Source organism: Heterodontus francisci, chromosome 4 (assembly GCF_036365525.1).
Source record: "Heterodontus francisci isolate sHetFra1 chromosome 4, sHetFra1.hap1, whole genome shotgun sequence".
Lineage (NCBI taxonomy): Eukaryota > Metazoa > Chordata > Chondrichthyes > Heterodontiformes > Heterodontidae > Heterodontus > Heterodontus francisci.
The window spans coordinates 6305749-6333309 of NC_090374.1; the positions used below are offsets into that span (position 1 = coordinate 6305749).

At 47.6% G+C, this 27561-nt stretch overlaps 1 protein-coding gene across 6 annotated transcripts in view; it reads right to left on the reverse strand.

Moving 5' to 3' along the window:
- Nucleotides 1-27343, reverse strand: part of LOC137368875 (calcyphosin-like protein) — a 54719-nt gene extending 27376 nt beyond the window's left edge. Inside the window, exons 1-5 of one of the 6 annotated variants that reach the window (XM_068029101.1) lie at nucleotides 27295-27343; nucleotides 20127-20278; nucleotides 18857-19034; nucleotides 6450-6659; nucleotides 1327-1449 (exon numbers count right to left, since the gene is read on the reverse strand). In XM_068029101.1, coding sequence (XP_067885202.1) covers nucleotides 1348-1449; nucleotides 6450-6659; nucleotides 18857-19034; nucleotides 20127-20278; nucleotides 27295-27336 — 684 coding nt within the window. In that variant the 5' untranslated portion in view covers nucleotides 27337-27343 and the 3' untranslated portion in view covers nucleotides 1327-1347. Of the gene's footprint in view, nucleotides 1-1326; nucleotides 1450-6449; nucleotides 6660-18856; nucleotides 19035-20126; nucleotides 20279-20705; nucleotides 20727-21852; nucleotides 21913-27294 lie in introns of those variants that run through there. The other 5 variants (XM_068029099.1, XM_068029103.1, XM_068029105.1 and 2 more) reach the window with 5 other exon arrangements.
- Between the last annotated feature and the right edge of the window lie 218 nt (nucleotides 27344-27561).

Consider the following 27561-nt stretch of genomic DNA (forward strand, 5'->3'; position numbering starts at 1 on the left):
CAATGGGGGCCACAAGGGAGGGACCACGAGAATAATGAAGCGGTGTGCTCCTGGTTGCTCTTGGCAAATTAACACTCGCTGATTGTCCCTCCTCCTGACTGGCTTTGTACAGTCTGCACTGTATCTTGGGGACGGCACTGAGCAATCTATGACAGAGACACCATGAGCTGAGAACCCAATTACAGAGGATTTACTTTGCAGAAACTTACCTGTTCAACATAGACATAGATACAAATGCAGAGACTGCCGAAACACAGACATAAATGCACAAAACACAGAGCAGCAGACACAGGAGCAGATTTAAAGGAGCTGCAGCGGAGGCAGCATTCTGGTGAAAATAATCCAACAGTTTACACCCACTGACCCAATTCAGTACAGCTGTTTCCAGAGGCTGAGGGAGATCAGATGATTGGAAGGCTTGCAGATTTTCTGTCTGGGACTGATTCCCCCTCCTCCGTCTCACTGTCTGTCTGGGACTGATTCTCCCATCTCCCTCTACCCGTCTGGGACTGACTCCCCCTCCTCTGTTTCACTGTCTGTCTGGGACTGATTCTCCCATCTCCCTCTACCCGTCTGGGACTAATCCTCCCTCCTCCCTCTGTCCGTTTGGGACTGGTCCTCCCTCCTCCGTCTCACTGCCTGTCTGGGACTGATTCCTCCTCCTCCGTTTCACTGTCCGTCTGGGACTGATTCTCCCTCCTCCATCTCACTCTGTCTGTCTGGGACTGATTCTCCCTCCGTCTCTGTCTGTCTGGGACTGATTTTCCCACCTCCGTCTCACTATCTGTCTGGGACTGATTCTCCCTCCTCCATCTCACTCTGTCTGTCTGGGACTGATTCTCCCTCCTCCATCTCACTGTCTGTCTGGGACTGATTCTCCCTCCTCCGTCTCACTATCTGTCTGGGACTGATTCTCCCTCCTCCGTCTCACTATCTGTCTGGGACTGATTCTCCCTCCTCCGTCTCACTGTCTGGGACTGATTCTCCCTCCTCCGTCTGTCTGTCTGTGACTGATTTTCCCACCTCCATCTCACTATCTGTCTGGGACTAATTCCCCCTCCTCCATCTCACTGTCTGCCTGGGAGTAATTCTCCCACCTCCGTCTCACTCTGCCTGTCTGGGACTGATTCCCCCCTCCCCATCGCACCGTCTGTCTGGGACTCAATGATTCTCACCGTCTGGGACACTCTGATTCTCAGTCTCACTGTCTAGCTGAAGCTGTCTGTGGGGAGATATTATATTTGGTGCCAGATTATTCTCACCAGAGTGCAATATGATCCGTGTTAACACATCTCTCCTATGCGAGTGAGAGCAGCAACAGTTTACCACCAAGCACACGAGCGCCCATCACAGTTTCCAGGCATTTTTCATCATGATGATGAAGTAGACGTCCGTGTCTATGGAGGCACTGACACCCGCGTAGTAATTTATAAACTCCTCCATCGTCACCTATAGTCACACCAAACATGATTTATCACAGCTGTCCACATTGCACAAACCCAAAACTGACAACTACAGTGCAAAGCATTACAAGTCCGGAGAGTGGAGTCTGAACCAACCCTGGTGCTCCCCACCGCCCCACCCACGGAGGGAATCACACGTTAATTCCAGTTGCTCTGGAGTAGGTGTGCCGCTGTTGCTGGAGTGATAGACATAGCTGGATCAAAGGCCACTGGAACATGTCTTCTGCTTATATTGCTCCCTTTCTTGAAGGGGCTAACTTGTGCTGGGAAAGGCTGCCCAGACATTAGGTTCCTCCAGTATCTCGGCCAAGGGACCATTTGCATGCACTGACCAGGCAGCGAGGAGCAACACACTATGCACCCATGGGGAGCATCACCACTGAGGTAGATCCCACCATGATTCAGCCCACAGCAAGTATCTGAGCACAGAATGAACCACATCTTCAGGTCTGTGGCTTAGTGGTGACTTCAGCTGATAATCAGTATGAGGTTCCTCATACTGATTAAGACCGAACATCACACCCAGTCCCACATACTGAACTGGAAGTGCCAAAGACTAAAGCCTCAATCAAACCCCGAACAAGCTATTCGTTCTCTTTTTAGAGAACTCAGTTCTGATGAAAGGTCATTGACCTGAAATGTAAACTCTGTTTCTCCCTCCAGATGCTGTCAGACCTGCTGAATATTTCCAGCACTTTGTATTTTTTTTATTCTTTCATGGGATGTGGGTGTCGCTGGACAGGCCAGCATTTATTGCCCATCCCTAATTGCCCTAGAGAAGGTGGTGGTGAGCTGCCTTCTTGAATCACTGCAGTCCATGTGGGGTAGGTACACCCACAGTGCTGTTAGGAAGGGAGTTCCAGGATTTTGACCCAGCGACAGTGAAGGAACTGTGATATAGTTCCAAATCAGGATAGTGTGTGGCTTGGAGGGAAACTTGCACATGATGGTGTTCCCATGCACCTGCTGCCTTTGTCCTTCTAGTTGGTAGAGTTCACGGGTTTGGCTGTCAAAGGAGCCTTGGTGAGTTACTGCAGAGCATCTTGTAGATGGTACGCACTGCTGCCACTGAGAGTCGGTGGTGGATGGGTGCCAATCAAGTGGGCTGCTTTGTCCTGGATGCCACCTTCTCCCCATATCCCTCAATCCCAAACGACCCACCTACTTCCTATATCCCTCAATCCCACCCATAGGTACAGGAGGCGGCCATTCAGCCCCTTGAGACTGTTCCGCCATTCAATGAAATCATGGTTGATCTGCAACCTAGCTACATATACCCGTCTTTGCCAATATCCCTTAATAACTTTGTATAACAAAAACTCATCAATCTCAGATTTAAAATGAACACTTGATCCAGCATCAATTGCTGTTTGTGGAAGAGTTCCAAACTTCGACAACCCTTTGTGTATGGAAGTGTTTCCTAATTTCACTCCTGAAAGATTTGGCTCTAATTTTTAGACTCTGCCTCCGAGTCCCAGACCCTCCCAACCAGTGGAAATAGTTTCTCTCGATCTACCCTATCTGTTCCCTTAATATAGAGTCATAGAGAGATACAGCACTGAAACAGGCCCTTCGGCCCACTGAGTCTGTGCTGACCATCAACCACCCATTTATACTAATCCTACATTAATCCCATATTCCCCACCATTCTCCTACCACCCACCTACACTAGGGGCAATTTACAATGGCCAATTTACCTATCAACCTGCAAGTCTTTGTGGCTGTAGGAGGAAACTGGAGCACCCGGCGGAAACCCATGCAGTCACAGGGAGAACTTGCAAACTCCACACAGGCAGTACCCAGAACCGAACCCAGGTCGCTGGAGCTGTGAGGCTGCGGTGCAAACCACTGCGCCGCCCATATCTTGAAAACTTGGATCAAATCACCCCTTAGCCTTCTAAATTCCAGGAAATACAACCCTAGTTTGTGTAATTCCTCCTTACAATTCAACACTTAGAGCCCAGGTATCATTCTGGTAAATCTACGCTGCACTCTCTACAAGGCCAATATCTCCTTCCTAAGGTGTGGTGCCCAGAACTGCTCACAGTAACTCCAGGTGTGGTCTAACCAGGGTTTTGTAAAACTGAAGCATGACTTCTACCCCCTTGAATTCTCGTCCTCGATATATAAAGGCCAGCATTCCATTAGTCTTTTTGATTGTTTTCTGTACCTGTTCATGACATTTCAATGTTCTGTGTACCTGGATCCTAAGTCTCTTGGGACCTCCACTGGTTCTAGCTTTTCATCATTTAGAAAGTACCCTGTTCTATTCTTTTTAGCTTCCAAGTGGATAACTTCATATTTGGCTACATTGAAATCCATTTGCCACAGCTTTGCCCATTCTTTTATTCTATCAATATCGTTATTTAATTTTATGTTTCCATCTACACTGCTTACAATGCAGCCTATCTTTGCATCATCAGCAAATTTTGGATGTATTGCTTTCCATCCCATAATCTAAGTTGTTAATAAATATGGAGAGTAGTTGAGCCCCCAACACAGATCCATGTGGGACACCACTAGTCACATCCTGCCAATTATCCCTACTCTCTGTCCCCAGCTGCTCAGCCAATTTCCAAACCAGGTTAATAATTTGTCTTCAGTTCCATGAGCTTTAACTTTAACCAAAAGTCTCTTATGAGGGACTTAATCACCTACCTACCCACCATCACCCCATATCCCTCAATCCCACCTACCCACCTTCTCCCCATATTCCCCAAATCCATCTACCCACCATCATTAGAAATTGAACATACAACTGCTCACAAGTATGGAAATTTACCTCCCCTGTATAATGTAACTGCTGCAGGGCTTGAGGTACAACCCACGCCCCTTATAACGGCAGTTCCAGGGTTAGAATCCTCATAGATCTAGACTCAAACCAGAGTGAGTGGGATATAATCCCCAACCTCTAACATGGTGACTGCGAGTTGGATGAATGCCTACCCACTGCGCCTTCTAGGGCACTCTGCTTATACAATGGGTTTAAAATGGCTGGTCAAATCACATCTAATAACTCTGGATCTGGTGCAAACAATTACACTCAGAACGATCCACTGCAGATGGAACCCAGTAACGACCAATCCAGCGTGGTATCCACAGCCACAGTTACTTACCATTCAGATCTTTTCTCTGCACAAGGGGACCACACGTGATGTTGGACACAGGGAATCAGAGCCAAGTGTGGTATTCAGCTGAAGTGAGGTTAGGGTCCAAGCAATGATTGAACAGGATGCCCAGGTCCCTGTGTTATAGTCATACACTTTGCTCTGTTTTAATATTTCCATTCTGGAGTATAAAAGTGGGGATGTCTTGCTAGAACTGGACAGGGCATTGATGAGACCGCACCTAGAGTACTGTGTACAGTGTTGGTCTCGTTATTTAAGGAGGGACATAATTGCATTGCAGTTCAGAGAAGGTTCACAACACTGATTCCTGGGATGAAGGGGTTGCCTTATGAGGAAAGGTTCAGCAGGTTGGGCCTATACTCATTGGAGTTTAGAAGAATGAGAGGTGATCTTGAAACATATAAGATATGGGCGGCACAGTGGTTAGCACCGCAGCCTGACGGCTCCAGCGACCCGGGTTCGGTTCTGGGTACTGCCTGTGCGGAGTTTGCAAGTTCTCCCTGTGACCGCGTGGGTTTCCACTGGGTGCTCTGGTTTCCTCCCACAGCCAAAGACTTACAGGTTGATAGGTAAATTGGCCATTGTAAATTGCCCCTAGTATAGGTAGGTGGTAGGAGAATGGTGGGGAATGTGGGATTAATGTAGAATTAGTATAAATGGGTGGTTGTTGGTCAGCACAGACTCGGTGAGCTGAAGGGCCTATTTCAGTGCTGTATCTCTCTATGACTCTAAGATTCTGAGAGGACATGACAGGGTAGATGCTGAGAGGATGTTGCCCCGCCTCTTGGTGAAATCGAGAACTAGGGAGCACAGTCAAGACGGAGATGAGGAGTAATTTCTTCTCTCAGAGGGCCATTAATCTTTGGAATTCGCTTCCCAGAGAGTAGTAGAGGCTGGGTTATTGAATATATTCAAGGCTTAGTTAGACTGATTTTTGATCAACAAGAGAGTCGAGGGTTATTGGAGGGCAGCAGGAAAGTGGAGTTAAGGCCACAATCAGATCAGCCATGATCTTATCAAATGGTGGAGCAGACTCCAGGGCTCAAATGGTTGTCTCCTGCTCCTATTTATGTTCTTACATTAATATTCCTGTGTTGATTTATAATGGTAACTTCCCATGTAAATGTGTCATGTTGTAATTACACTTTCCCACCAGTGGTGGCATTGCATATCGCGACTGCCAATTATCCCCCGCTTCAGCTGATGACAACACTTGGCCCCAATAACACCAGCAGCAGTCACCGTCTAGTAAGATGCTTAAGGTCGTGTGTACAGCCGGTGCTTTGTCACATTTCACTGTGAACAATGCTATGACAGATCTACACACCCTTGCATGTTCACACACTCTCCTCCATTAGAGGCACCCAGTTTTATAACTTTGCAGTGTTAGCTGAAGCTTTGATAATATTGCACAGCTAAATTTGTAAGAAAAGGTTAACAGTTAAACGGGTTAACGTCTCTGTTAAAGAAGTATTTGTCAGCTCACATCAATTTATACATTAATACCGTTAATGTAAATATTAATGCTAGACTGTTGAAGCAACAGTCACCACCACTGGGTTGGGTATCTGACCTCCAGCCTACCATTAGTGAGAGGGTGGGGGAGGGATAGATGGAGACCGGGGCTGGGGGATGAGTGTGCCGCCATCATTGGGCTTCGGTCGCTGTCTCCCAGCAATGGGTGGAAATACACGTCGTCACAGGCATGGGGGGCTGGGTGGTGGGAGCAGGACCAATTTCCTAGACTATGCACAGCAACTACCAACACACCACAGTAAGATCGCACAGCCTGTAATCCCCTGACAAAACGGGCTCCAGCTATTGAGCGACCAGCTCCCTCTCTCCCTCACTCACTCACAATTCCATCCTTATCATTGGGCGAGTCAAAGTTATCCAGGAAGATCCTGAAGACCTGCTCCTCCGTCCACTCCCCATTTTGATATTTGGGGTGGTGCTGGACATTGTACACTCCTCGTAGATCCTCAATGGTTATCACACCATCCCCTGTCTTGTCCAGTTTACGGAAGGCCTGTGCAATGATCTCTTTCCTTGCGTTGGACATTGGAGGCTGAGCAGGCAAAGAGACAGAGAGGGACACAAGGAAGATAGATGAATCCGCATCACTTGTTCTGGAACAGTGTGACTCCTGCACTCTGTGTAATACCAAGTAACACAGACTTGCAAGGCTACAGGGGATCGAGCCGGGGAGTTGGACTGACTGCGTAGATGTGGAGAGCCCACGTGGACTTAATGGGCCAAATGGCCTCCTCCTATGCTGTAAATTACTCTATGCCTCTTTCAGGACACATGTGTACCCAATCCCCAAATCCTTGGGACAGCATACTCACGGTTGTTGTGAATGACTACATATCTGCACCATTACCAAAATCACCTACTTCCACCTGTAATATACCCCACCTCAGCTACATGCTGCTGAAACCATCACCTAAATCTTTGTCACAAAAACAAGAAATGCTGGAATCACTCAGCAGGTCTGGCAGCATCTGTGGAAAGAGAAGCAGAGTTAACGTTTCGGGTCACTGACCCTTCTTCGAGTTCTGAAGAAGGGTCACTGACCCGAAACGTTAACTCTGCTTCTCTTTCCACAGATGCTGCCAGACCTGCTGAGTGATTCCAGCATTTCTTGTTTTTGTTTCAGACTTCCAGCATCCGCAGTATTTTGCTTTTACATAAATCTTTGTAACCTCCTCACTCGACTGTGTAAACTTGATCTTATCCAGAACTCACAACAAGACCCATTCACCCGTCACCCCTGTGCTAAATGACCTACACTGACTCCCAGTTAAGTTTTGCCTCGATTTTGAAAATCTTATCCTTGTTTTCAAATCCCTCCATGGCCTCCCTATCTCTGTAATCTCCTCTAGCCCTACAACCCCATAAGGAGACCAGAAGGAGTTGGAGCTCAGCAAGAGCAGAGCAGGATAAAAGGCACAGCAGCAGAGCAGGCTTGTGGCCAGAAGGAGCACAGGTAAAAATTGGAAGAGTGAGGTAAAGAGTGAAGTCAGAGCCAGTGCAGAGAGGAAGGTGCGGCAAAACCTAAGGGAACAAAGATCACTATTGAGGGTAAGTATTGAGGTAAGGATCTAAGATAAGGAACTAGAATAATTTATTAGGGGTCTTAAATCTTGTTTGTTTTTAAAGTCTTAAGTTTTATTTCAAATAAATTTAATTAGTAGACCAATAAATAAAGGCATGGCAGGGCACCTCAGTTCCTTCAGATGCACATCTGAACTCCAGGCTGCTTTTCATGCCCTGGACAGCTACATGCGCAGGAAGTGCCATCAGGTGGAGCAGCTTGAGCTCTGTGTTTTGTGGCTTACTTGGTACCAGCTCTGCCTCTGAGCCAGAAGGCTCCAGGCACGAGTCCAACTCTAGGACCTGATGGCCACAGAAGGAGAGTTCACAACACAGCCTATCAGGTTGTTAATCAGTGTGTGAATCCTTCCAATGCTCCACACTATTCTCCAAGGGAAAGAGTTTGAAGATACAGAAAAACAAACCCACATTGTTGAACTCAATGTTGAGTCTGGAAGGCTGTAACGTGCCTAATTGAAAGACGAGGTGCTGTTCCTCGAGCTTATGTTGAGCTTCTTTAGAACACTGCAGGAAACCGAGGACAAAGAGGTCAGTGTTAGAGCAGGGTGAAGAATTAAAATGACAGAAAACCGGATGCTTGGGGTCATGCTTGCAGACTGAACGGAGGTGTTCCACAAAGCAGTCACCCAACCAGCATTTGGACCAGTGTAAAATGGATCATATTGTCAGCAGTGAATACAATATACTAACTTGAGAGAAGTACACATAAATCACTGTTTCACCTGGAAAGTGTGTTTGAAGCCTTGGACAGTCAGAGAAGTAAAAGGGCAAGTGTTGCTTCTCCTGTGCTTGCATGTAAAGGTGCCATGGGAAGGAGAGGGGGTGTTGGGTGCTACTGAGGAATGGAATGATCCCTTTGGAATACTGAAAGAGGAGGGGAAGATGTGTTTGGTGGTGGCATCACACTGGAGGTGGCAGAAATGGCAGCAGAGGATTTGTTGAACACCGATGCTGGTTGGGTGGAAGGTGAGGTCAAGGTGAACCTTATTGTGGTTCTGAGAGGGAGGGGAAGGGATGAGAGCAGAAGTGCGGAAAATGGGACGGACACAGTCTAGGGCCCTGTCAACCATGGTGGGGAAGTCCTCAGTTAAGGAAAATGGAAGACAAATCAGAAGCACCGGTATGGAGCACTGCATCATCAGAACAGATGCGACAGAGACAGAGAAACTGGGAGAATGGAATGGAGTCCTTACAGAAAGCAAGGTGTGAGGATCTGTAGTCGAGGTAGCTGTGGGACTCACCGGAGATGGGTAAAAGGGGTTTTCCCCCTTCTGACACTGAACAATCTGCCCTTAGCCAAAGCTTCAGCTTCATCCCCTTACACCCCCACCCCAATGAATTTCAAGTTCTCCTTCTGTCGCCTCCCCCTCCACACCAACTTCTTTGGCCAGAAGTCTTCCCCCATACAGCAAACCCTTTTACTCGTCTCCAGTATTCTCCCTCCACCTGGACCCCTCCCTCTGGCCTCTTACTCTCTCGATCTTTTCATTGGCCATCTGCCCCCCTCACTCACTCGTTCTAACCTGTCTCCCTTTGAACTTGCTGCACTCCGCTCTCTCAGGTCCAATCCTATCATCATCAAACCTCTGACAACGGTGGTGCTGCTGTTGTCTGGCAAAATTACCTCTACCTTGTAGAGGTCAAATGCTAACTCTCCAACACTTCCTCCTACCTCCCCCTAGACCAGGACCTCACCAGCGAACATCAAGCCATTGTTTCCAAGACTGACCTCATCTCCTCTGGGGATTTTCCCTCCACAGCCTTCAACCTCATAGCTCCCCCAACCCCGAACACCTTGCTTCTACTCCTTCCCAAGATCCACAAATAGAATTTCGATGGTAGATCTAACATTTCAGCCAGTCCCTGCCCCACTGAACTGATTTTTTCTCCCTGTCCAGTCTCTTCCGCCCTACATCTGTGACTCTTCCGATGCCCTCTGTCACTTTAATAATTTCCAGTTCTCTGGCCTAACTGTCTCCTATCCAACATGGATGCCTAATCTTTCTACACCTTTATCCTTCACCAGGACGGACTGAGGGCTCTCCACTTCGTCCTTGAATGAAAACCCAATCAGCCTCCATCCACCACCACCCCCCTCTACCTGGCTCAACTGTTCTCACATTGAACAACTTCTCCTTTAAATCCAAATAAAAGGTGTATTTGGGTTGCTACGGGTCCCCATGGGTCTTAACTATGCCTGCCTTTTTGCAGGATATGTAGAAACAGGAGCAGGAGTCGGCCATTCGGGCCCTCGAGCCTGCTCCATCATTTAATATTATGGCTTATCTGATTATGGCCTTATCTCCACTTTCCTGTCTGCACCACACCTCCCCCCACCGCCCCCACAACCCTTGACTCCCTCGTAGATCAAAAATCTGTCTAACTCAGTCTTGAATATATTTAATGACCCAGCCTCCACTGCTCTCTGGGGAAGAGAAGTCCAAAGATTAATGACCCTGAGAGAAGAAATTCCTCCTCATCTCCATCTTAAAAGGGTGACCCCTTATTTTGAAACTGTGCTCCCAGTTCTAAACTCCCCCATGGGGGAAACATCCTCTCAGCATCTACTCTGTCAAGCCCCTTCAGAATCTTATATGTTTCAATAAGATCACCTCTCATTCTTCTAAACTGCAATGAGTATAGGCCCAACCTGCTGAACCTTTCCTCATAAGACAACCCCTTCATCCCAGGAATCAAACTAGTGAATCTTCACTAGTTAACAAAGTGAGCGCTGGTCCTATAGAAAGTGAGTCGGCAAATTAATAATGGATAATAAGGAGATGGCAGATGAATTGAACAGATATTTTGCACCGATCTTCACTATTGAGGATACAAGTAACATCCCAGTATTAGCTATAAATCAGGAAATGGAAGGGAGGGAGGAACTCAAGAAAATTACAATCACCAGGGAAGTGGTACTGAACAAATTGTTGGAGCCGCGGGCTGCCAGGTCCCCGGGTCCTGATCGAGTTCATCCCAGGATGTTAAAAGAAGTGGCTAGTGAGATAGTTGATGCGTTAGATTTAATTTTTCAAAATTCCCTAGATTCAGGGAAGGTTCCGTTAGATTGGAAAGTTGCGAATCCAATTCCTTTATTCAAAAAGGGAGGGAGACAGAAAGCAGGAAACTACAGGCTAGTTAGCTTAACATCTGTCTTAGAGAAAATGCGAGAAGCTATTATTAAAGAAATTATAGCAGGGCATTTAGAACAATTCAAGGTAATCAGGCAGTCAACATGGATTTGTGAAAGGGAAATAACTTTTAACCAATTTATTGGAGTTCTTTGTGGGAGTTACATGTGCTGTGGATAAAGGCGAACTGGTGGATGTATTGTACTTGGATTTCCAGAAGACATCTGATAAGGTGTCAAAAATTATTGTGGAAAATAAAAGCTCATGGTGGAGGGGGTAACATATTGAAATGGATAAAAGATTGGTTAGCTAACAGGAAACAGAGAGTCGGCATAAATGGGTTATTTTCTGGTTGGCAAGATGTAACGAGTGGTGTGCCGCAGGGATGCGTGCTGGGGCCTCAACTTTTTACAATTTATATAAATGACTTAGATGAAGGGACCAAAGGTATCGTTGCTAAATTTGCTGATGACATAAAGATAGGTAGGAAAGTAACTTGTGAAGAGGACATAAGGGGACTACAAAGGGATATAGATAGGTTAAGTGAGTGGGCAAAGATCTGGCAAATGGAGAATAATGTGGGAAAATGTGAAATTGTCCACTTTGGCAGGAAGAATAAAAAAGCATATTATCTAAATGGTGAGAGATTGCAGAGCTCTGAGATGCAGAGGGATCTGGGTGTCCCAGTGCATGAATCACAAAAGGTTAGTATGCAGGTGCAGCAAGTAATTAGGAAAGCTAACAGAATGTTATTGTTTATCGCGAGGGGAATTGAATACAAAAGTAGGGAGGTTATGCTTCAGCTATACAGGGCATTGGTGAGACCACATCTGGAGTACTGTGTACTGGTCTCCTTATTTAAGGAATGATGTAAGTGTGTTGGAGGCAGTACAGAGAAGGTTTACGAGACTAATACCTGGAACGGGCGGACTGTCTTATGAGGAAAGATTGGACAGGCTAGGCTTGTATCCGCTGGAGTTTAGAAGAGTAAGGGGACTTGATTGAAACATGTAAGATCCTGAGGAGTCTTAACAGGGTGGATGTGGAAAGGATGTTTCCCCTTGTGGGAGAATCTAGGGGTCACTGTTTAAAAATAAGGGGTTGCCCATTTAAGACAGAGATGAGGAGAAATTGTTTTCTCTCAGAGGGTCGTGAGTCTTTGGAATTCTCTTCCTCAAAAGGCAGTGGAAGCAGAGTCTTTGAATATTAAGGCAGAGTTAGATATATTCTTGATAAGCAAGGGGGTAGGTGGAAATGTGGAGTAATCAGTTCAGCCAGGAGCTTATTGAATGGCGGAGCCAAGTGGCTTACTACTTCTCCTAATTAGTATGTTCATATGTTCTCTGAACTGCTTCCAATGCAAGTGAGGAGACCAAAACTGTACACAAGACTGTAGAGGTGGTCTCACCAGTGCCCTGGACAGTTCTAGCAAGACTTCTCCACTTTTATACGCCATCTCCCTTGCAATTAATGCCAATATTCCATTTGCCATCCTAAGTACTTGCTGTACTTGCATGCTAACTTTTTTGTGATTCATATACGAGGACACCTTAGTCCCTCTGTACCACCAGGTTCTGCAATCTCTCTCCATTTAATCTGTTTCACCTAGTACTGATGAAAAGTCACAGACCTGAAACCTTAACTTTGCTTCTCTCTCCACAGATGTTGCCAGATCTGAATATTTCCAGCACTCTTTGTTTTTATATTAGTGATGAATGGTTGTTTTTCGGACTGAAGGCCATATTGTGGGGTTCCCAAGAGGTCAGTATTAGAACCACTGCTTTTCTTAATATATATTAATAACCTAGACTTGGGTGTGCAGGGCACATTTTCAAAATTTGCAGATGAGAGAAAACTTGGAAGTATTGTGAACCATGAGGAGGATAGGGAATAGAGGGATATGGGCCCCGGAAGTGCAGAAGGTGTTAGTTTAGGCAGGCATCAAGATCAGCGCAGGCTTGGAGGGCCGGATGGCCTGTTCCTGTGCTGTACTGTTCTTTGTTCGTTCTTGATAGTGATAAACCTCAAGAGGACATAGACAGGTGGTGGAATGAATGGAGATGTAGCAGATGAAATTTAATGCAGAGAAGTGTGAAGCGATTTATTTGGGTAGGAAGCACGAGGGGAGGCAATATAAAATAAAGGGTACAATTCTAAAGGGGGTGCAGGAGCAGAGCGACCTGGGGGTATATGTGCACAAATCATTGATGGTGGTAGAGCAGGTTGAGAATGTGGTTAAAAAGGCATATGGGATCCTGGGCTTTATAAACAGAGGCATAAGAGTACAAAAGCAAGAAAGTTATGATGAACCTTTACAAAACACTAGTTTGGCCTCAACTGGAATAGTCTGTCCAATTCTGGCCACCATGCTTTAAGAAGGATGTGAAGGCCTTAGAGAGGTTGCAGAAAAGATTTATGAGAATGGATCCAGGGATGATGGACTTCAGTCATGGGTAGATTGGAGAATTGGGTTACTCTCTTTAAAAAGGTTGCGAGGAGATTTGATAAATGTGTTCAAAATTGTGAGTGGCCTAGCCAGGGTAGTTGAAGAGAACCAGAGGACACCGATTTAAAGTGTTTGGTAAAAGAACCAATGGCAGCAAGTGGTTAGGATCTGGAATGCACTGCCTCAGAGGGTGCTGGAGACAGATTCAATCAAGCCTTTCAACAGCGAGTTGGATAAGCACCTGAACAGAAAAAATTGCAGGGATACAGGGAAAGGGACGAGCTGAGTTTCTCTAACAGAGGTAGCACAGACTTGACAGGCCAAATGGCCTCCTTCTGTGCTGCAATCATTCTATGATTCTATACCTGTGCTCATTTAATTCTGGCATTTTGAGTTTCCCCAATTTAATTGCTCCACCACTGCCGGGTAGGGACAGCGGATTTCCTTCCCTGGGGGACATTGGTGAGCCAGATGGGTTTTTGCAACGATCGACGATGGTTTCATGGCCATCATTAGACAGGCTTTTAATTCCAGATTTATTGATCGAATTCAAATTCCACCTTCTGCTGTGGTGGGATTTGAACCCATGTCCCCGGAGCAATACCCTGGGTCTCTGGGTTACTAGTCCAGTGACAATACCACTACGCCACCGCCTCCCCTGGATATCCCCCTGGATATAGATCAACTGGAAAAGTGGGCAAGGGATTGGAAAATGGAATTTAGCGCAGACAAGTGCGAAGTGATACATTTTGGGAAGTTAAACCAGGGCAGGACATATACAGTGAATGGCAGGACCCTGGGGAGTGTTGTTGAGCAGAGAGACCTTGGGGTGCAAGTACATAGTTCCCTGCAGGTGGCAACACAGGTAGACAGGGTGGTGAAGAAGGCGTATGGCATGCTTGCCTTCATTGGCCAAGGCACTGAGTACAAGAGTTGGGACATCATGTTACAGTTGTAGATAACGTTGGTTAGACCGCATTTGGAGTACGAACAAAGAACAAAGAAAATTACAGCACAGGAACAGGCCCTTCGGCCCTCCAAGCCTGCGCCGATCCAGATCCTCTATCTAAACATGTCGCCTATTTTCTAAGGGTCAGTATCTCTTTTCTTCCTGCCCATTCATGTATTTGTCTAGATACATCTTAAAAGACGCCATCGTGCCCGCATCTACCACCTCCGCTGGCAACGCGTTCCAGGCACCCACCACCCTCTGCGTAAAGAACTTTCCACGCATATCCCCCCTAAACTTTGCCCCTTTCACTTTGAACTCGTGTCCTCGAGTAATTGAATCCCCCACTCTGGGAAAAAGCCTCTTGCTATCCACCCTGTCTATACCTCTCATGATTTTGTACACCTCAATCAGGTCCCCCCTCAACCTCCGTCTTTCTAATGAAAATAATCCTAATCTACTCAACCTCTCTTCATAGCTAGCGCCCTCCATACCAGGCAACATCCTGGCGAACCTCCTCTGCACCCTCTCCAAAGCATCCACATCCTTTTGGTAATGTGGCGACCAGAACTGCACGCAGTATTCCAAATGTGGCCGAACCAAAGTCCTATACAACTGTAACATGACCTGCCAACTCTTGTACTCAACACCCCGTCCGATGAAGGAAAGCATGCCGTATGCCTTCTTGACCACTCTATTTACCTGCGTTGCCACCTTCAGGGAACAATGGACCTGAACACCCAAATCTCTCTGGACATCAATTTTCCCCAGGACTTTTCCATTTACTGTATAGTTCACTCTTGAATTGGATCTTCCAAAATGCAAGACCTCGCATTTGCCCTGATTGAACTCCATCTGCCATTTCTCTGCCCAACTCTCCAATCTATCTATATTCTGCTGTATTCCCCGACAGTCCCCTTCACTATCTGCTACTCCACCAATCTTAGTGTCGTCTGCAAACTTGCTAATCAGACCACCTATACTTTCCTCCAAATCATTAATGTATATCACAAACAACAGTGGTCCCAGCACGCATCCCTGTGGAACACCACTGGTCACACGTCTCCATTTTGAGAAACTCCCTTCTACTGCTACTCTCTGTCTCCTGTTGCCCAGCCAGTTCTTTATCCATCTAGCTAGTACACCTTGGACCCCATGCGCCTTCACTTTCTCCATCAGCCTGCCATGGGGAACCTTATCAAACGCCTTACTGAAGTCCATGTATATGACATCTACAGCCCTTCCCTCATCAATCAACTTTGTCACTTCCTCAAAGAATTCTATTAAGTTGGTAAGACATGACCTTCCCTGCACAAAACCATGTTGCCTATCACTGATAAGCCCATTTTCTTCCAAATGGGAATAGATCCTATCCCTCAGTATCTTCTCCAGCAGCTTCCCTACCACTGACGTCAGGCTCACCGGTCTATAATTACCTGGATTATCCCTGCTACCCTTCTTAAACAAGGGGACAACATTAGCAATTCTCCAGTCCTCCGCGACCTCACCCGTGTTTAAAGATGCTGCAAAGATATCTGTTAAGGCCCCAGCTATTTCCTCTCTCGCTTCCCTCAGTAACCTGGGATAGATCCCATCGGGACCTGGGGACTTGTCCACCTTAATGCCCTTTAGAATACCCAACACTTCCTCCCTCCTTATGCCGACTTGACCTAGAGTAATCAAACATCTGTTCCTAACCTCAACATCCGTCATGTCCCTCTCCTCGGTGAATACCGATGCAAAGTACTCGTTTAGAATCTCACCCATTTTCTCTGACTCCAAGCATAACATTCCTCCTTTGTCCTTTAGTGGGCCAATCCTTTCTCTAGTTACCCTCTTTCTCCTTATATATGAATAAAAGGCTTTGGGATTTTCTTTAACCCTGTTTGCTAAAGATACTGTGTGCAGTTCTGGTCGCCGCACTACAGGAAAGATGTGATTAAGCTAGAGAGGGTGCAGAAAAGATTCACAAGGATGTTGCCTGGTTTGGAGGGCTTGAGTTATAAAGAGAGATTGGATCGGCTGGGTCTGTTTTCCCTGGAGCGAAGGAGGCTGAGAGGGGACATGATAGAGGTATATAGAATTATGACAGGCATAGATAGGGTAGATAGCCAGAGTCTGTTTCCCATGGTCGGGGTGACTAAAACTAGAGGGCATAGATTTAAGGTGAGAGGGAGGAGGTTTAAAGGGGATCAAAGGGGTACATTTTTCACACAAAGAATAGTGGGTATCTGGAATGAGCTGCCTGAGGAGGTGGTGGAGGCAGGAACAGTAGCAACATTTAAGAGGTACTTGAATGAGCAAGACATAGAGGGATATGGAATTAATGCAGGCAGGTGGGATTAGTATAGATAGCATTATGGTGGGCATGGACGCGGTGGGCCGAAGGGCCTGTTTCTATGCTGTACGACTCTATGACTGGTGGCCGTGCCTTCAGCTGCCCGAGTCCTCAGCTCTCGAATTCCCTCTGTACACTTCTCCCCTCCTTTAAGACACCTGTTAAAAGCTACCTCTTTGACTAAGCTTTCAGTCATCTGCCCTAATAGCTCCTTTTGTGGCTCGGCGTTGAATTTTATTTGATAACACACCAGTTAAGTGCTTTGGGACATCTTACTGCATTAAAAGTGCTTATATAAATACTTTTCAAGAAAGGAGGTATAGAGAAAACAGGGAACTGCAGGCCAGTTAGCCTATCATCAGTCATTGGAAAGATGCTGGAAACCATTATGAAAGAAGTTTTAACATTGCACTTGGAAAAGCATAGTATGTTTAGAACAAGTCAGCATGGTTTTACTAAAGGGAGATCCTGTTTGACAAATTTATTAGAGTTTTTTGAGGATGTAGCGAGTGGGGTAGATAAAGGGAAATCAGTTGATGTAGCATACCTTGATTTTCAAAAGGCATTCGATAAGGTGCCACATAAAAGATTAATAGGCAAGATAAGGGCTCATGGTGCTAGGGGTAATATATTAGCATGGATAGAGGATTGGTTAACAGACAGGAAGCAGTGAGTGGGCATAAATGGGGCATTTTCAAGTTGGCAGGCAGTGAATACTGGGGTGCCACAAGGATCAGTGCTGGGGGCTCAGCTATTTACACTCTATATTAATGACTTGGATGAAGGGACAGAGTGATGTATCTAAGTTTGCTGATGATACAAAGTTCGGTGGAAAGGTAAGCTGCGGGGAGGATGTAGAGAGGCTGCAAAGAGATATAGACAGGTTAAGTGAGTGGGCAACAAGATGGTAAATGGAGTATAATTTAGGGAAGTGTGAGGTTGTTCACTTTGGTTGCAAAAATAGAAAAGCAAAATATTTTTTAAAAGGTGTGAAACTGCTAAGTGTTGGGAGTACTCGTACAAGGAACGCACAAAGTTAACATGCAGGTGCAGCAGGCTATTCGGAAGGCAAATGGCATGTTGGCCTTTATTGCAAGGAGATTGGAGGACAGGGATAAAGAAGTCTTACTAAAATTATATACAGGGCTTTGGTGAGACCGCACCTGGAATACTGTGTGCAGTTTTGGTCTCCACATTTACGAAAGGATATACTTGCACTGGAGGCAGTGCAGCAAAGATTTACTAAATTGGTCCCTGTGGTGAGGGGGTTGTCCTATGATGAGAGGCTGAGTAAATTGGGCCTATATTCTCTGGAGTTTAGAAGAATCAGAGGTGATCTAATTGAGACATACAAGATTCTGACAGGGCTTAGAAGCTGAGAGATTGTTCCCACTGGTCAGGGGATCTAGAACATGGGGACACAGTCTCAGGATAAGGGGCCGATCATTCAGGACTGAGATGAGGAGAAATTACTACACTCAAAGGGTTGTGAATCTTTGGAATTCTCTATCCCAGAGGGTTGTGGATCCTCCATCACTGAATACATTTAAGGCTGGGATAGATAGATTTTTGGTCTTGCAGGGAATCAAGGGATATGGGGAGCAGGCAGGAAAGTGGAATTGATACCCAAGATCAGCCATGATCGTACTGAATGGCGGAGCAGGCTCGATGGGCTATATGGTCTACTTCTGCTCCTATTTCTTGTGTTTTTGTACAAGTTGTTGCTGTTTTACAACATCAAAGGTGCTACAGAAATGCAAGTTGAGACACTGGTGGAATTTTGTGCTAGCTGCGGGGGTCTCAACGTTGAGGGAAACCAATTCCGAGATCCCCGCGACCCTCTTCTACAGAAGGTCCGCCAAATTTAGTGCCAATCCGTCACTTAACTGGACAGCAGTGGCTTCAGTACAATTTAGGACCCTGCTGCCGGAAGCCCTGGCCTTGCAGAGCTGTCGGCCATTTACAGGCAGTGGCTGCTTCTGTAGCTGTAGCGACCAGACACCGAGGATTGGCGCTGGAACAGGGCTTAAGGTAGGTCAAAGCAGGAGGGGTCTTGCAGGGTGGAGACTAAATTTTGATGGAGGCTGGATGGTGGCGGGATTCCCCCCCCCACCACCATCCCACCCGATTTTATGTTCTCACCGCCTCCAAACCCGCCGCGAGGGAGCGCATAAAATTCCACCCACTGTCTCAGTGCAACAAGTCAAAGGGACTCAGTTGCCTGCAAGAGTCACAAACATTACAGGCCGCTCAAGGAATACCACTGCCAATACTCGTCACTCACCCGCAGTGCCATGAGGAACTCATCAAAGTCAATGGTTCCACTTGCATCCTTGTCAAAACATTTGAAACATGCTTCCACATCCTCCTTCTCCATCAGCACACCGTAATCATTCAGACCCTTTGCAAACTCTTTAAAGTCGAGTGACCGATTGTTGTCATCATCCATGATACGGAACACCCTACATCACACAGAAAAATCCATTGGGCAGGACAAGTTAAGGCAGCTGTTAAAAAAGCAAAGGCAAAATACTACAGATGCTGGAAATCTGAAATATAAACAGAAGGTGCTGGAAATACTAGCATATCTGGCAGCATCCATTGAAAGAAAAACAGGTGCTACAGAAATGATTTTCCCTCCACAGATGCTACCTAACCTGCTGGGTATTTCCAGCACTTTCTGCTTTTATTTCAGATTTACAGCATCTGCAGTACTTTGCTTTCATTTTACTGTCAGTTTCTTTTATCTCAACTTCCTTTGGTTCCGTATATACAGGAACTGCAAATTCACCCAGGTTCACTTAGAGTGAGAAGCCTGTTTGTGACAGTGTAAAGCTTAGCCTATTGATGCTGTGCAATGATGTGAGTGTGAGAGAGTAAGGATAATGGGTGTTAAGTGTCAGTCCCGTGCATTGAGGTTACTATCTGAGTATTGGAAATCAATCAACAGGGGCTTAGTTCTAACGTCTACACTGTGTGAGACACTGAGCAGCATGGGGAAGGTGCCTGCAATCTGAGCAATTCCATATCAACCGAGTGCCTTAGGAAAGTCAAACATTACAGCTTTTGTTCGTCACTATGACAACCTTATTTGCTGAACCACAGCGTACACACACCACCAGTTTGCACAGCATGACCCTGAGGGCCAGCTCGGAGGGACAGAAGACAGGTTAAAACACACAGCTATTGGGAAATGCTATGCTGCTAGTCTGTGGGTTTTACCTAGCGTGTCTCTGACAGTCTGCAGGGTTTCAACCGCACAGTAGACCCTGAGTATTCCAGCTCACAGGGCAGGGAGAAAGCTAAAGGGTGAGCTACAGCACCCAGAGCCAAAAGAGGAAGCCACCATCCCTGCCCCAGGTCCCATGCTCCACACTGAGGAGGAAAATGGTGACAGTTGTGAGGCTTTCTGCTGTCAAATAGCTAGCCAGCACAAAATGTCCAGACTCATCAGGGTGAGGTGTCTGTAACTTGTACCGCAGTGGGAGACAATGAGAGAGGCACAGCCGCCACCGCATTATGATGTGTAGCTGCAGAAACTGAGCTGTCTGTACCTGCCAAGACCTTTGATCCCTGCAGATCCCCGAGACAGGCACTGTAGTCGCAGCTTCTCAACTGGGTCCGAGCACTGTTGAAGCTGCTTCTTTGCATTCATCGCCATTTCCCGGTCGTGTCGCGCTGTCCCCGCCATCTCCTCTCGGATGAGCTGAAATCAAGTCTCAGTAATTTAGCCTTGTGTTTTCTACATAGAGCAGAGCCACAAATACCCACGACAGATGTACAGTTGCTTTGAATCAAACCAGGAGCAACATCAAAGACTGAAGCTGTAGACTGGCTCACCCCACCTTGACAGCGAGGAACACAGGCTGGGTGCAACAGAGGGTGAAACACCATACACACAGAACTACATTAACCTTCACCAGTACAGTCAGCAGCCATATTACCCCTTTACTCTGAAACTGTTCTCTTTCCTCAGTTAGTGTTCCCCTCCCCTTTTAAATTTGCTGTCATCACCCCTTGCCCTCAGAAGAAAACCCTCAATCCCTACATCCTTGCAAACGACCACTTATCTCCAACCTCCCTTTCCTCTCCAAAGTCCTGAACGTGTTGTCATCTCCCAAATCCGTGCCCACCTTTCCGGGAACTCGTGGTTTGAATCCTTCCAATCAGGTTTCTGCCCCTGCCCCTGCTCTTATTAGGGCAAGACAAAGCAAACAAAGATTCATAAATCCCTGAAGGAGCGAGCAGATAAAAGTTCAACAAAACAAATGCAGAGTCACAAGCTGGAGAGCAATTAGAGAGGCCCTGTAAGGTAATGCCGCAAGAGAATGGAACCTCTCACAGAGAAAGCTATCAACACTGTCGACACCGTACTTCTGATGTAGCAAATAGAATAAGCTCTTTCTGCTGCCAGGATGCACAGAGGATGGAATTATGGCACACTGACAGGACAGTGGGGTCTGTATCTAATCTGTGCAGCACCGACATAAGAACTAGGCCATACGTCCCTCGAGCCTTCTTCGCCGTTCAATAAGATCATGACTGATCCTGAACCTCAACTCCACTTTCCCACCAAATCCCCATATTACTTGATTCTTGCGAGATCAAAAAATCTACTGATCCCATCTTTGAATAGAATCAACAATTGAGCTTTGACATCCCTCTAGGGTAAGGAAATCCAAAGATTCACAACTCTGAGCGAAGAAAGTTCGCCCCATCTCAGTCCAATATGAGCGATCCTTTTCTTGAAACTATGCCCCTTAGTTCTAGAATCTCCAGGGAATACAGCCTCTCAACACCTCCACTGTTAAACCCCTTCAGAATCTTGTATGTTTCAATACAATCTTCTAAACTCCAAAAAATATAGGCCCATTTCTACACAATCTCTCCTCAGTCAGTCCAGGAATCAATCCAGTGAACTTTCTTTGCACCTCTCAAGTGCAGAGACCAATGGGTTCACTAATGTTCTTTAGGGAAGGAAATCTGCCAGCTTTACCTGGTCTGGCCTACATGTGACTCCCGACCCATAGTAATGTGGTTGACTCTTAACCACCCTTTGAAATGGCCTAGCAAGCCACTCAGTTGTATCAAACCACTACAGAAAAGTCAAAGAGCAAAACCAGACAGACAACCCATCATCGATCCAGGCACTGGAGATGACAAAGGCACACCCTGCCCTGTTGACCCTGCAAAGTCCTCCTCACTAACTGGGACTTATGCCAAGATAGTGAGAGCTGTGCACAGACTGGTCAAGCAACAGCCTGACATAGTTATACTCACCAAGTCATACCTTACAGCCAATGCCCTAGAATCCTCCATCAACATCCTTGAGTCATAGAGTCATTTACGACACAGAGGGAGGCCATTCGGCCCATTGAGTCCATGCCAGCTCTTGAGAGAGCTATGCAGTCAGTCTCACTCCCCCGCTCGATCCCCATAGCCCTGAAAATCTATTTCTCTCAGGTGGCCATCCAACTTCCTCTTGAAGTCATTGATCATCTCTGCTTCCACCACCCTGTGGGCAGCAAGTTCCAGGTCATTGCCAAAGGTAATTAAAAAAAGTGCTTCCTCATATTCCCCTGCATCTTTTGCCCAAAACTTTCAATCTGTGTCCCCTAGTCCTTGTGCCAATTGTTAATGGGAACAGTTTTTTTCTTGTCTAACTTACCTAAGCCTGTCATAATCTTGTACACTTCTATTAAATCTCCCCTCAATCTCCTTTATTATAAGGAGAGAAAACCTAGCTTTTCCCACCTAACCTGGGAAATAAAATCTCCCATCCCTGGAACCATCTGGTAAATCTCTGCACGCTCTCAAGGACCCTCACACCCTTCCTGAAGTGTGGTGACCAGAACTGGATACAATACTCCAGTTGGGGCCGAACCAGAATTTTATAAAGGTTCAGCATAACTTCCCTGCTTTTGTACTCAATGCCTCTACATATGAAGCCCATGAGTCCTCCTTATTGACTCCGGATCCTATGAAGTCTCATGGCATCAGATCAAACATGGACAAGGAAACCTCCTGCTGATTTTTTTTTATTCATTCATGGGATGTGGGCATCGCTGGTTAGGCTAGTATTTATTGCCCATCCCTAATTGCCCTTGAGAAGGTGGTGGTGAGCGGCCTTCGTGAACCACTGCAGTCCTTGGGGTGTAGATACACCTAAAGTGCCCTTCCTCAGCTGATGAATCAATATTCCTCCATGTTGAACACCACTTGGAAGAAGCACTGAGGGTAGCAAGGACACAGGATGTACTCTGGGTGGGGAAATTACAATGTCCAACACCAGGTGTGGTTCAGTAGCACCACTACTGACTGAGCTGGCTGAGTCCTGAAGGACTCATGGGCTTCATACATAGAGGCAGTAGGTGGTGAGAGAACCAACAAGGGAGAAAAACCTACATCATCCTGTCCTCACCAATCTATCTGTTGCAGATGCATCTGTCCATGACAGTATTGCTAGGAGTGACCATCGGACAGTCCTTGTGGAGACGAAGCCCTGTCTTCACACTGAGGATACCATCCGTCATGTTGTGTGGCACTACCACCGTACTAAATGGGACAGATTAAGAGCAGATCTAGCAGCTGAGAACTGGGCATCGATGAGGTGCTGTGGGCCATCATCAGCACCAGCAGAATTGTATTAAATCACATTCCGTAATCTCATGGTTCGACATATCACTCACTCTGCCATTGCCATCACGTCAAGGGATCAACCTCGGCTCAATGAGGAGTGCAGGCGGGCATGCCAGGAGCACCACCAGGCATACCTAAAAATGAGGTGCTAACCTGGTGAAACTACAACACAGAACAACATGCATGCTCAATAGCAGAAGCTACAACACAGGACTACATGGGTGTCAAATAGTGGAAGCAGCATGCGATAGGGCTAAGCGATCCCACAACCAACAGATCAGAACTAAGTGCTGTAGTCCTGCCACATTCAGTTGTGAATTCTGGTGGCAATTAAGCAACTAACAAGAGGAGGAGGCTCTACAAACATCCCCATCCTCATGATGGGGGATCTCAGCACGTCAGTGCAAAAGACAAGGCTGAAGCATTTGCATCCATCTTCAGCCAGAAGTGCCGAGTGGATGATCCATTTCGGCCTCCTCCTAAGGACCCCAGCAACACAGATGCCGGTCTTCAGCCAATCCGATTCACTCCAAGTGATATCAAGAAACAGCTGAAGGCACTGGATTTTTTTTTTATTCATTCATGGGACGCGGGCGTCGCTGGCCAGGCCTGCATTTATTGCCCATCCCTAATTGCCCTTGAGAAGGCGGTGGTGAGCTGCCTTCTTGAACCGCTGCAGTCCATGTGGGGTAGATACAGCCACAATGCTGTTTTTATTGACTTCGTAGTGGTTAGATACAACTGAGTGGCTTGCTAGGCCATTTCAGAGGGCATGTAAGGGTCAACCACATTGCTGTGGGTCTGGAGTCACATGTAGGCCAGACCAGGTAAGGACAGCAGCTTTCCTTCCCTAAAGGACATCAGTGAACCAGATGGGTTTTTACAACAATCGACACTGCAAAGGCTATGGGCCCTGACAACATTCCAGCAATAGTACTGAAGACTTGTGCTCCAGAACTAGTTGCGCCCCTAGCCATGCTGTTCCAGTACAGCTACAACACCGACATCTACCCGGCAATGTGGAAAATTGTCCAAGTATGTCCTATACACAAAAAGAGGACAAATCCAGTCTGACCAATTACTGCCCCATCAGTCTAATCATCAGCAAAGTGATGGAAAGGGTCGTCGACAGTGCCAACAAGTAGCACTCAGCAATAGCTTGTTCACTGATGCTCAGTTTGAGTTCCGCCAGGGCTACTCAGTTCCAGACCTCATTACAGCCTTGGTCCAAACAAGGACAAAAGAGCTGAACTCAGAGGCGAGTCGAGATTGACTGTCCTTGACATCAGGGCCACATTTGATCGAGTATGGCATCAAGGAGCCCTGGCTGACTCCATTTTTGGTAGATAGCTTCTTGATAAGCAAGGGGATGAAAGGTTATTTGGGGATGGGCTGGAATGTGATCTTGAGGGAATCAGGGGTAAACTCTCCGCTGCTTGGAGTCATACCTAGCACAAAGAAAGATAGCTGTACTGGAACAGCTTGGCTAGGGGCGCAGCTAGTTCTGGAGCACAAGGATTTGGGCCAAGTGCTGGCAAATGAGATTAGGTAGACAGGTCAGGTGTCTTTAATGCATTGGTGCAGACTCGATGGGCCTCTTCTGTGCTGTATTATTCTGTGATTCTGGTTGTGGTCATACGAACATATGAATTAGGAGCTGGAATAGGCCACTCGGCCCCTCGAGCCTGTTCCCCCATTCAATATGATCATGGCTGATCTGATTGTAACCTCAACACCACATTCCAGCCCATCCCCAAATAACCTTTCATCCCCTTGCTTATCAAGAATCTATCTACTTCTACATTAAAAATATTTAAAGGCTCTGCTTCCACCACCTTTTGAGAGAGTTCCAAAGACTCACGACCCTCAGAGAAAAAATTTCTCCTCATCTCTGTCTTAAATCGGCGGCCAGTTATTTTTAAACAGTGACCCCTAGTTCTACATTCTCCCACAAGAGGAAACATCCTTTCCACATCCACCCTGTCAAGAACCCCCAGCATCTAATGTTTCAATCAAGTTGCCTCTTACTCTTCTAAACTCCAGCGGATACAAGACTAGCCTGTCCAATCTTTCCTCAAAAGACAGCCCACCCATTCCAGGTATTAGTCTCGTAAACCTTCTCTGTACTGCCTCCAGTGCATTTACATCCTTTCTTAAATAAGGAGACCAGTACTGTACACAGTACTCCAGATGTGGTCTCACCAATGCCCTGTATAGCTGAGGAATAACCTCCCTACTTTTGTATTCAATTCCCCTCACGATAAATGATAACATTCTATTAGCTTTCCTAATTACGTGCTGTACCTGCATATCTTTTGTGATTCATGCACAAGGGCACCCAGATTCCCCCGCATTAGAGCTCTGCAATCTCTCACTATTTAGATAATAGGCTTCTTTTTATTCTTCCTGCCAAAATTGACAATTTCACATTTTCCCACACTATACTCCATTTGCCAGGTCTTTGCCCACTCACTTAACCTAAGTATATCCCTCTGCAGCCTCTTTATGTCCTCGTCACAACTTACTTTCCTACCAACTAACGTTCTGTCATCAGTAAATTTAGCAACCATACCTTTGGTCCCTTCATCTAAGTCATTTATATAAATTGAGGCCCCAGCATTGATCCCTGTGGCACACCATTCGTTACAACCAGAACATGACCTATTTATGCCTACTATCTGTTTACAGTTAGATAACCAATCTTCTATCCATGCCAATATGTTACCCCCTCCACTATGAGCTTTTATTTTCCACAATAACCTTTGATGTGGCACCTTATCAAATGCCTTCTGGAAATCTAAGTACAGTACATCCACTGGTTCCCCTTCATCCATAGGACGTTACTTCTCCAATTTACCCCCAACTCCCCTCAGCCCTCACTCTGACCCCCGCCTCCCCTCAGCCCTCACTTTGACCCCCGCCTCCCCTCAGCCCTCACTCTGACCCCCGCCTCCCCTCACCCTCACCTCCCCTCACTCTGACCCCTGCCGTCCCTCACCCTCACTCTGACCCCGCCTCCCCTCACCCTCACCTCAGCCCTCACTCTGAACCCCGCCTCCCCTCCCCTCATCCTCACCCCTAACTCCCCTCAGCCCTCACTCTGACCCCCGCCTCCCCTCAGCCCTCACTCTGACCCCCGCCTCCCCTCAGCCCTCACTCTGACCCCCGCCTCCCCTCACCCTCACCCTGACCCCTGCCGCCCCTCACCCTCACTCTGACCCCCGCCTCCCCTCACCCTCACCTCAGCCTTCACTCTGAACCCCGCCTCCCCTCCCCTCATCCTCACCCCTAACTCCCCTCAGCCCTCACTCTGACCCCCGCCTCCCCTCAGCCCTCACTCTGACCCCCGCCTCCCCTCAGCCCTCACTCTGACCCCCGCCTCCCCTCAGCCCTCACTCTGACGCCCGCCTCCCCTCAGCCTGATCCCCGCCTCCCCTCAGCCCGACCCCCGCCTCCCCTCAGCCCGACCCCCGCCTCCCCTCAGCCCTCACCCTGACCCCCGCCTCCCCTCAGCCCTCACTCTGACCGCCGCCTCCCCTCAGCCCTCACTCTGACCGCCGCCTCCCCTCAGCCCTCACTCTGACCGCCGCCTCCCCTCAGCCCTCACTCTGACACCCGCCTCCCCTCAGCCCTCACTCTGACGCCCGCCTCCCCTCAGCCTGATCCCCGCCTCCCCTCAGCCCTCAGCCTGACCCCCGCCTCCCCTCAGCCCTCACCCCCGCCTCCCCTCAGCCCTCACCCTGACCCCCACCTCCCCTCACCCCTCACTCTGACCCCTGCCTCCCCTCACCCCTCACTCTGAGCCCCGCCTCCCCTCACCCACACCTCCCCTCAGTCCTCACTCTGTCCCCTGCCTCCCCTCACCCTCAGGCCTCACTCTGACCCCTGCCTCCCCTCAGCCCTCACTGAACCTCCCCTCACCCTCATCCCGCCTCCCCTCACCCACACCTCCCCTCAGCCCTCACTCTGTCCCCCGCCTCCCCTCATCCCCTCCTCCCGCAGCCCTCACTCTGACCCCCGCCTCCCCTCTGTCCCCCGCCTCCCCTCACCCTCAGCCATCACTCAACGTCGGACTTCACTCACCCTCCGTTCCTCGCGCCGCTGACCAGGATCTGTCCCGCCCATAGCTCCGCGCCCATTGGCCAGGACGCCACATCACTCAGACACATCCCGCTGCTGAGTGGCTGGTCGGTACATCAATCATAGTTTAGCCCCGCCTCATGCGGCAAGGCTGTCGCCGAGTGTTACCTTGGAAACGGAGCGGCGGAGGGAGGAGGAGGAAGTCCAGTGGAAAGAGTGGGTGAGGTTCAAGAACTTCTCTTCACTGATTTTAAACAGTTTGAAGCACAG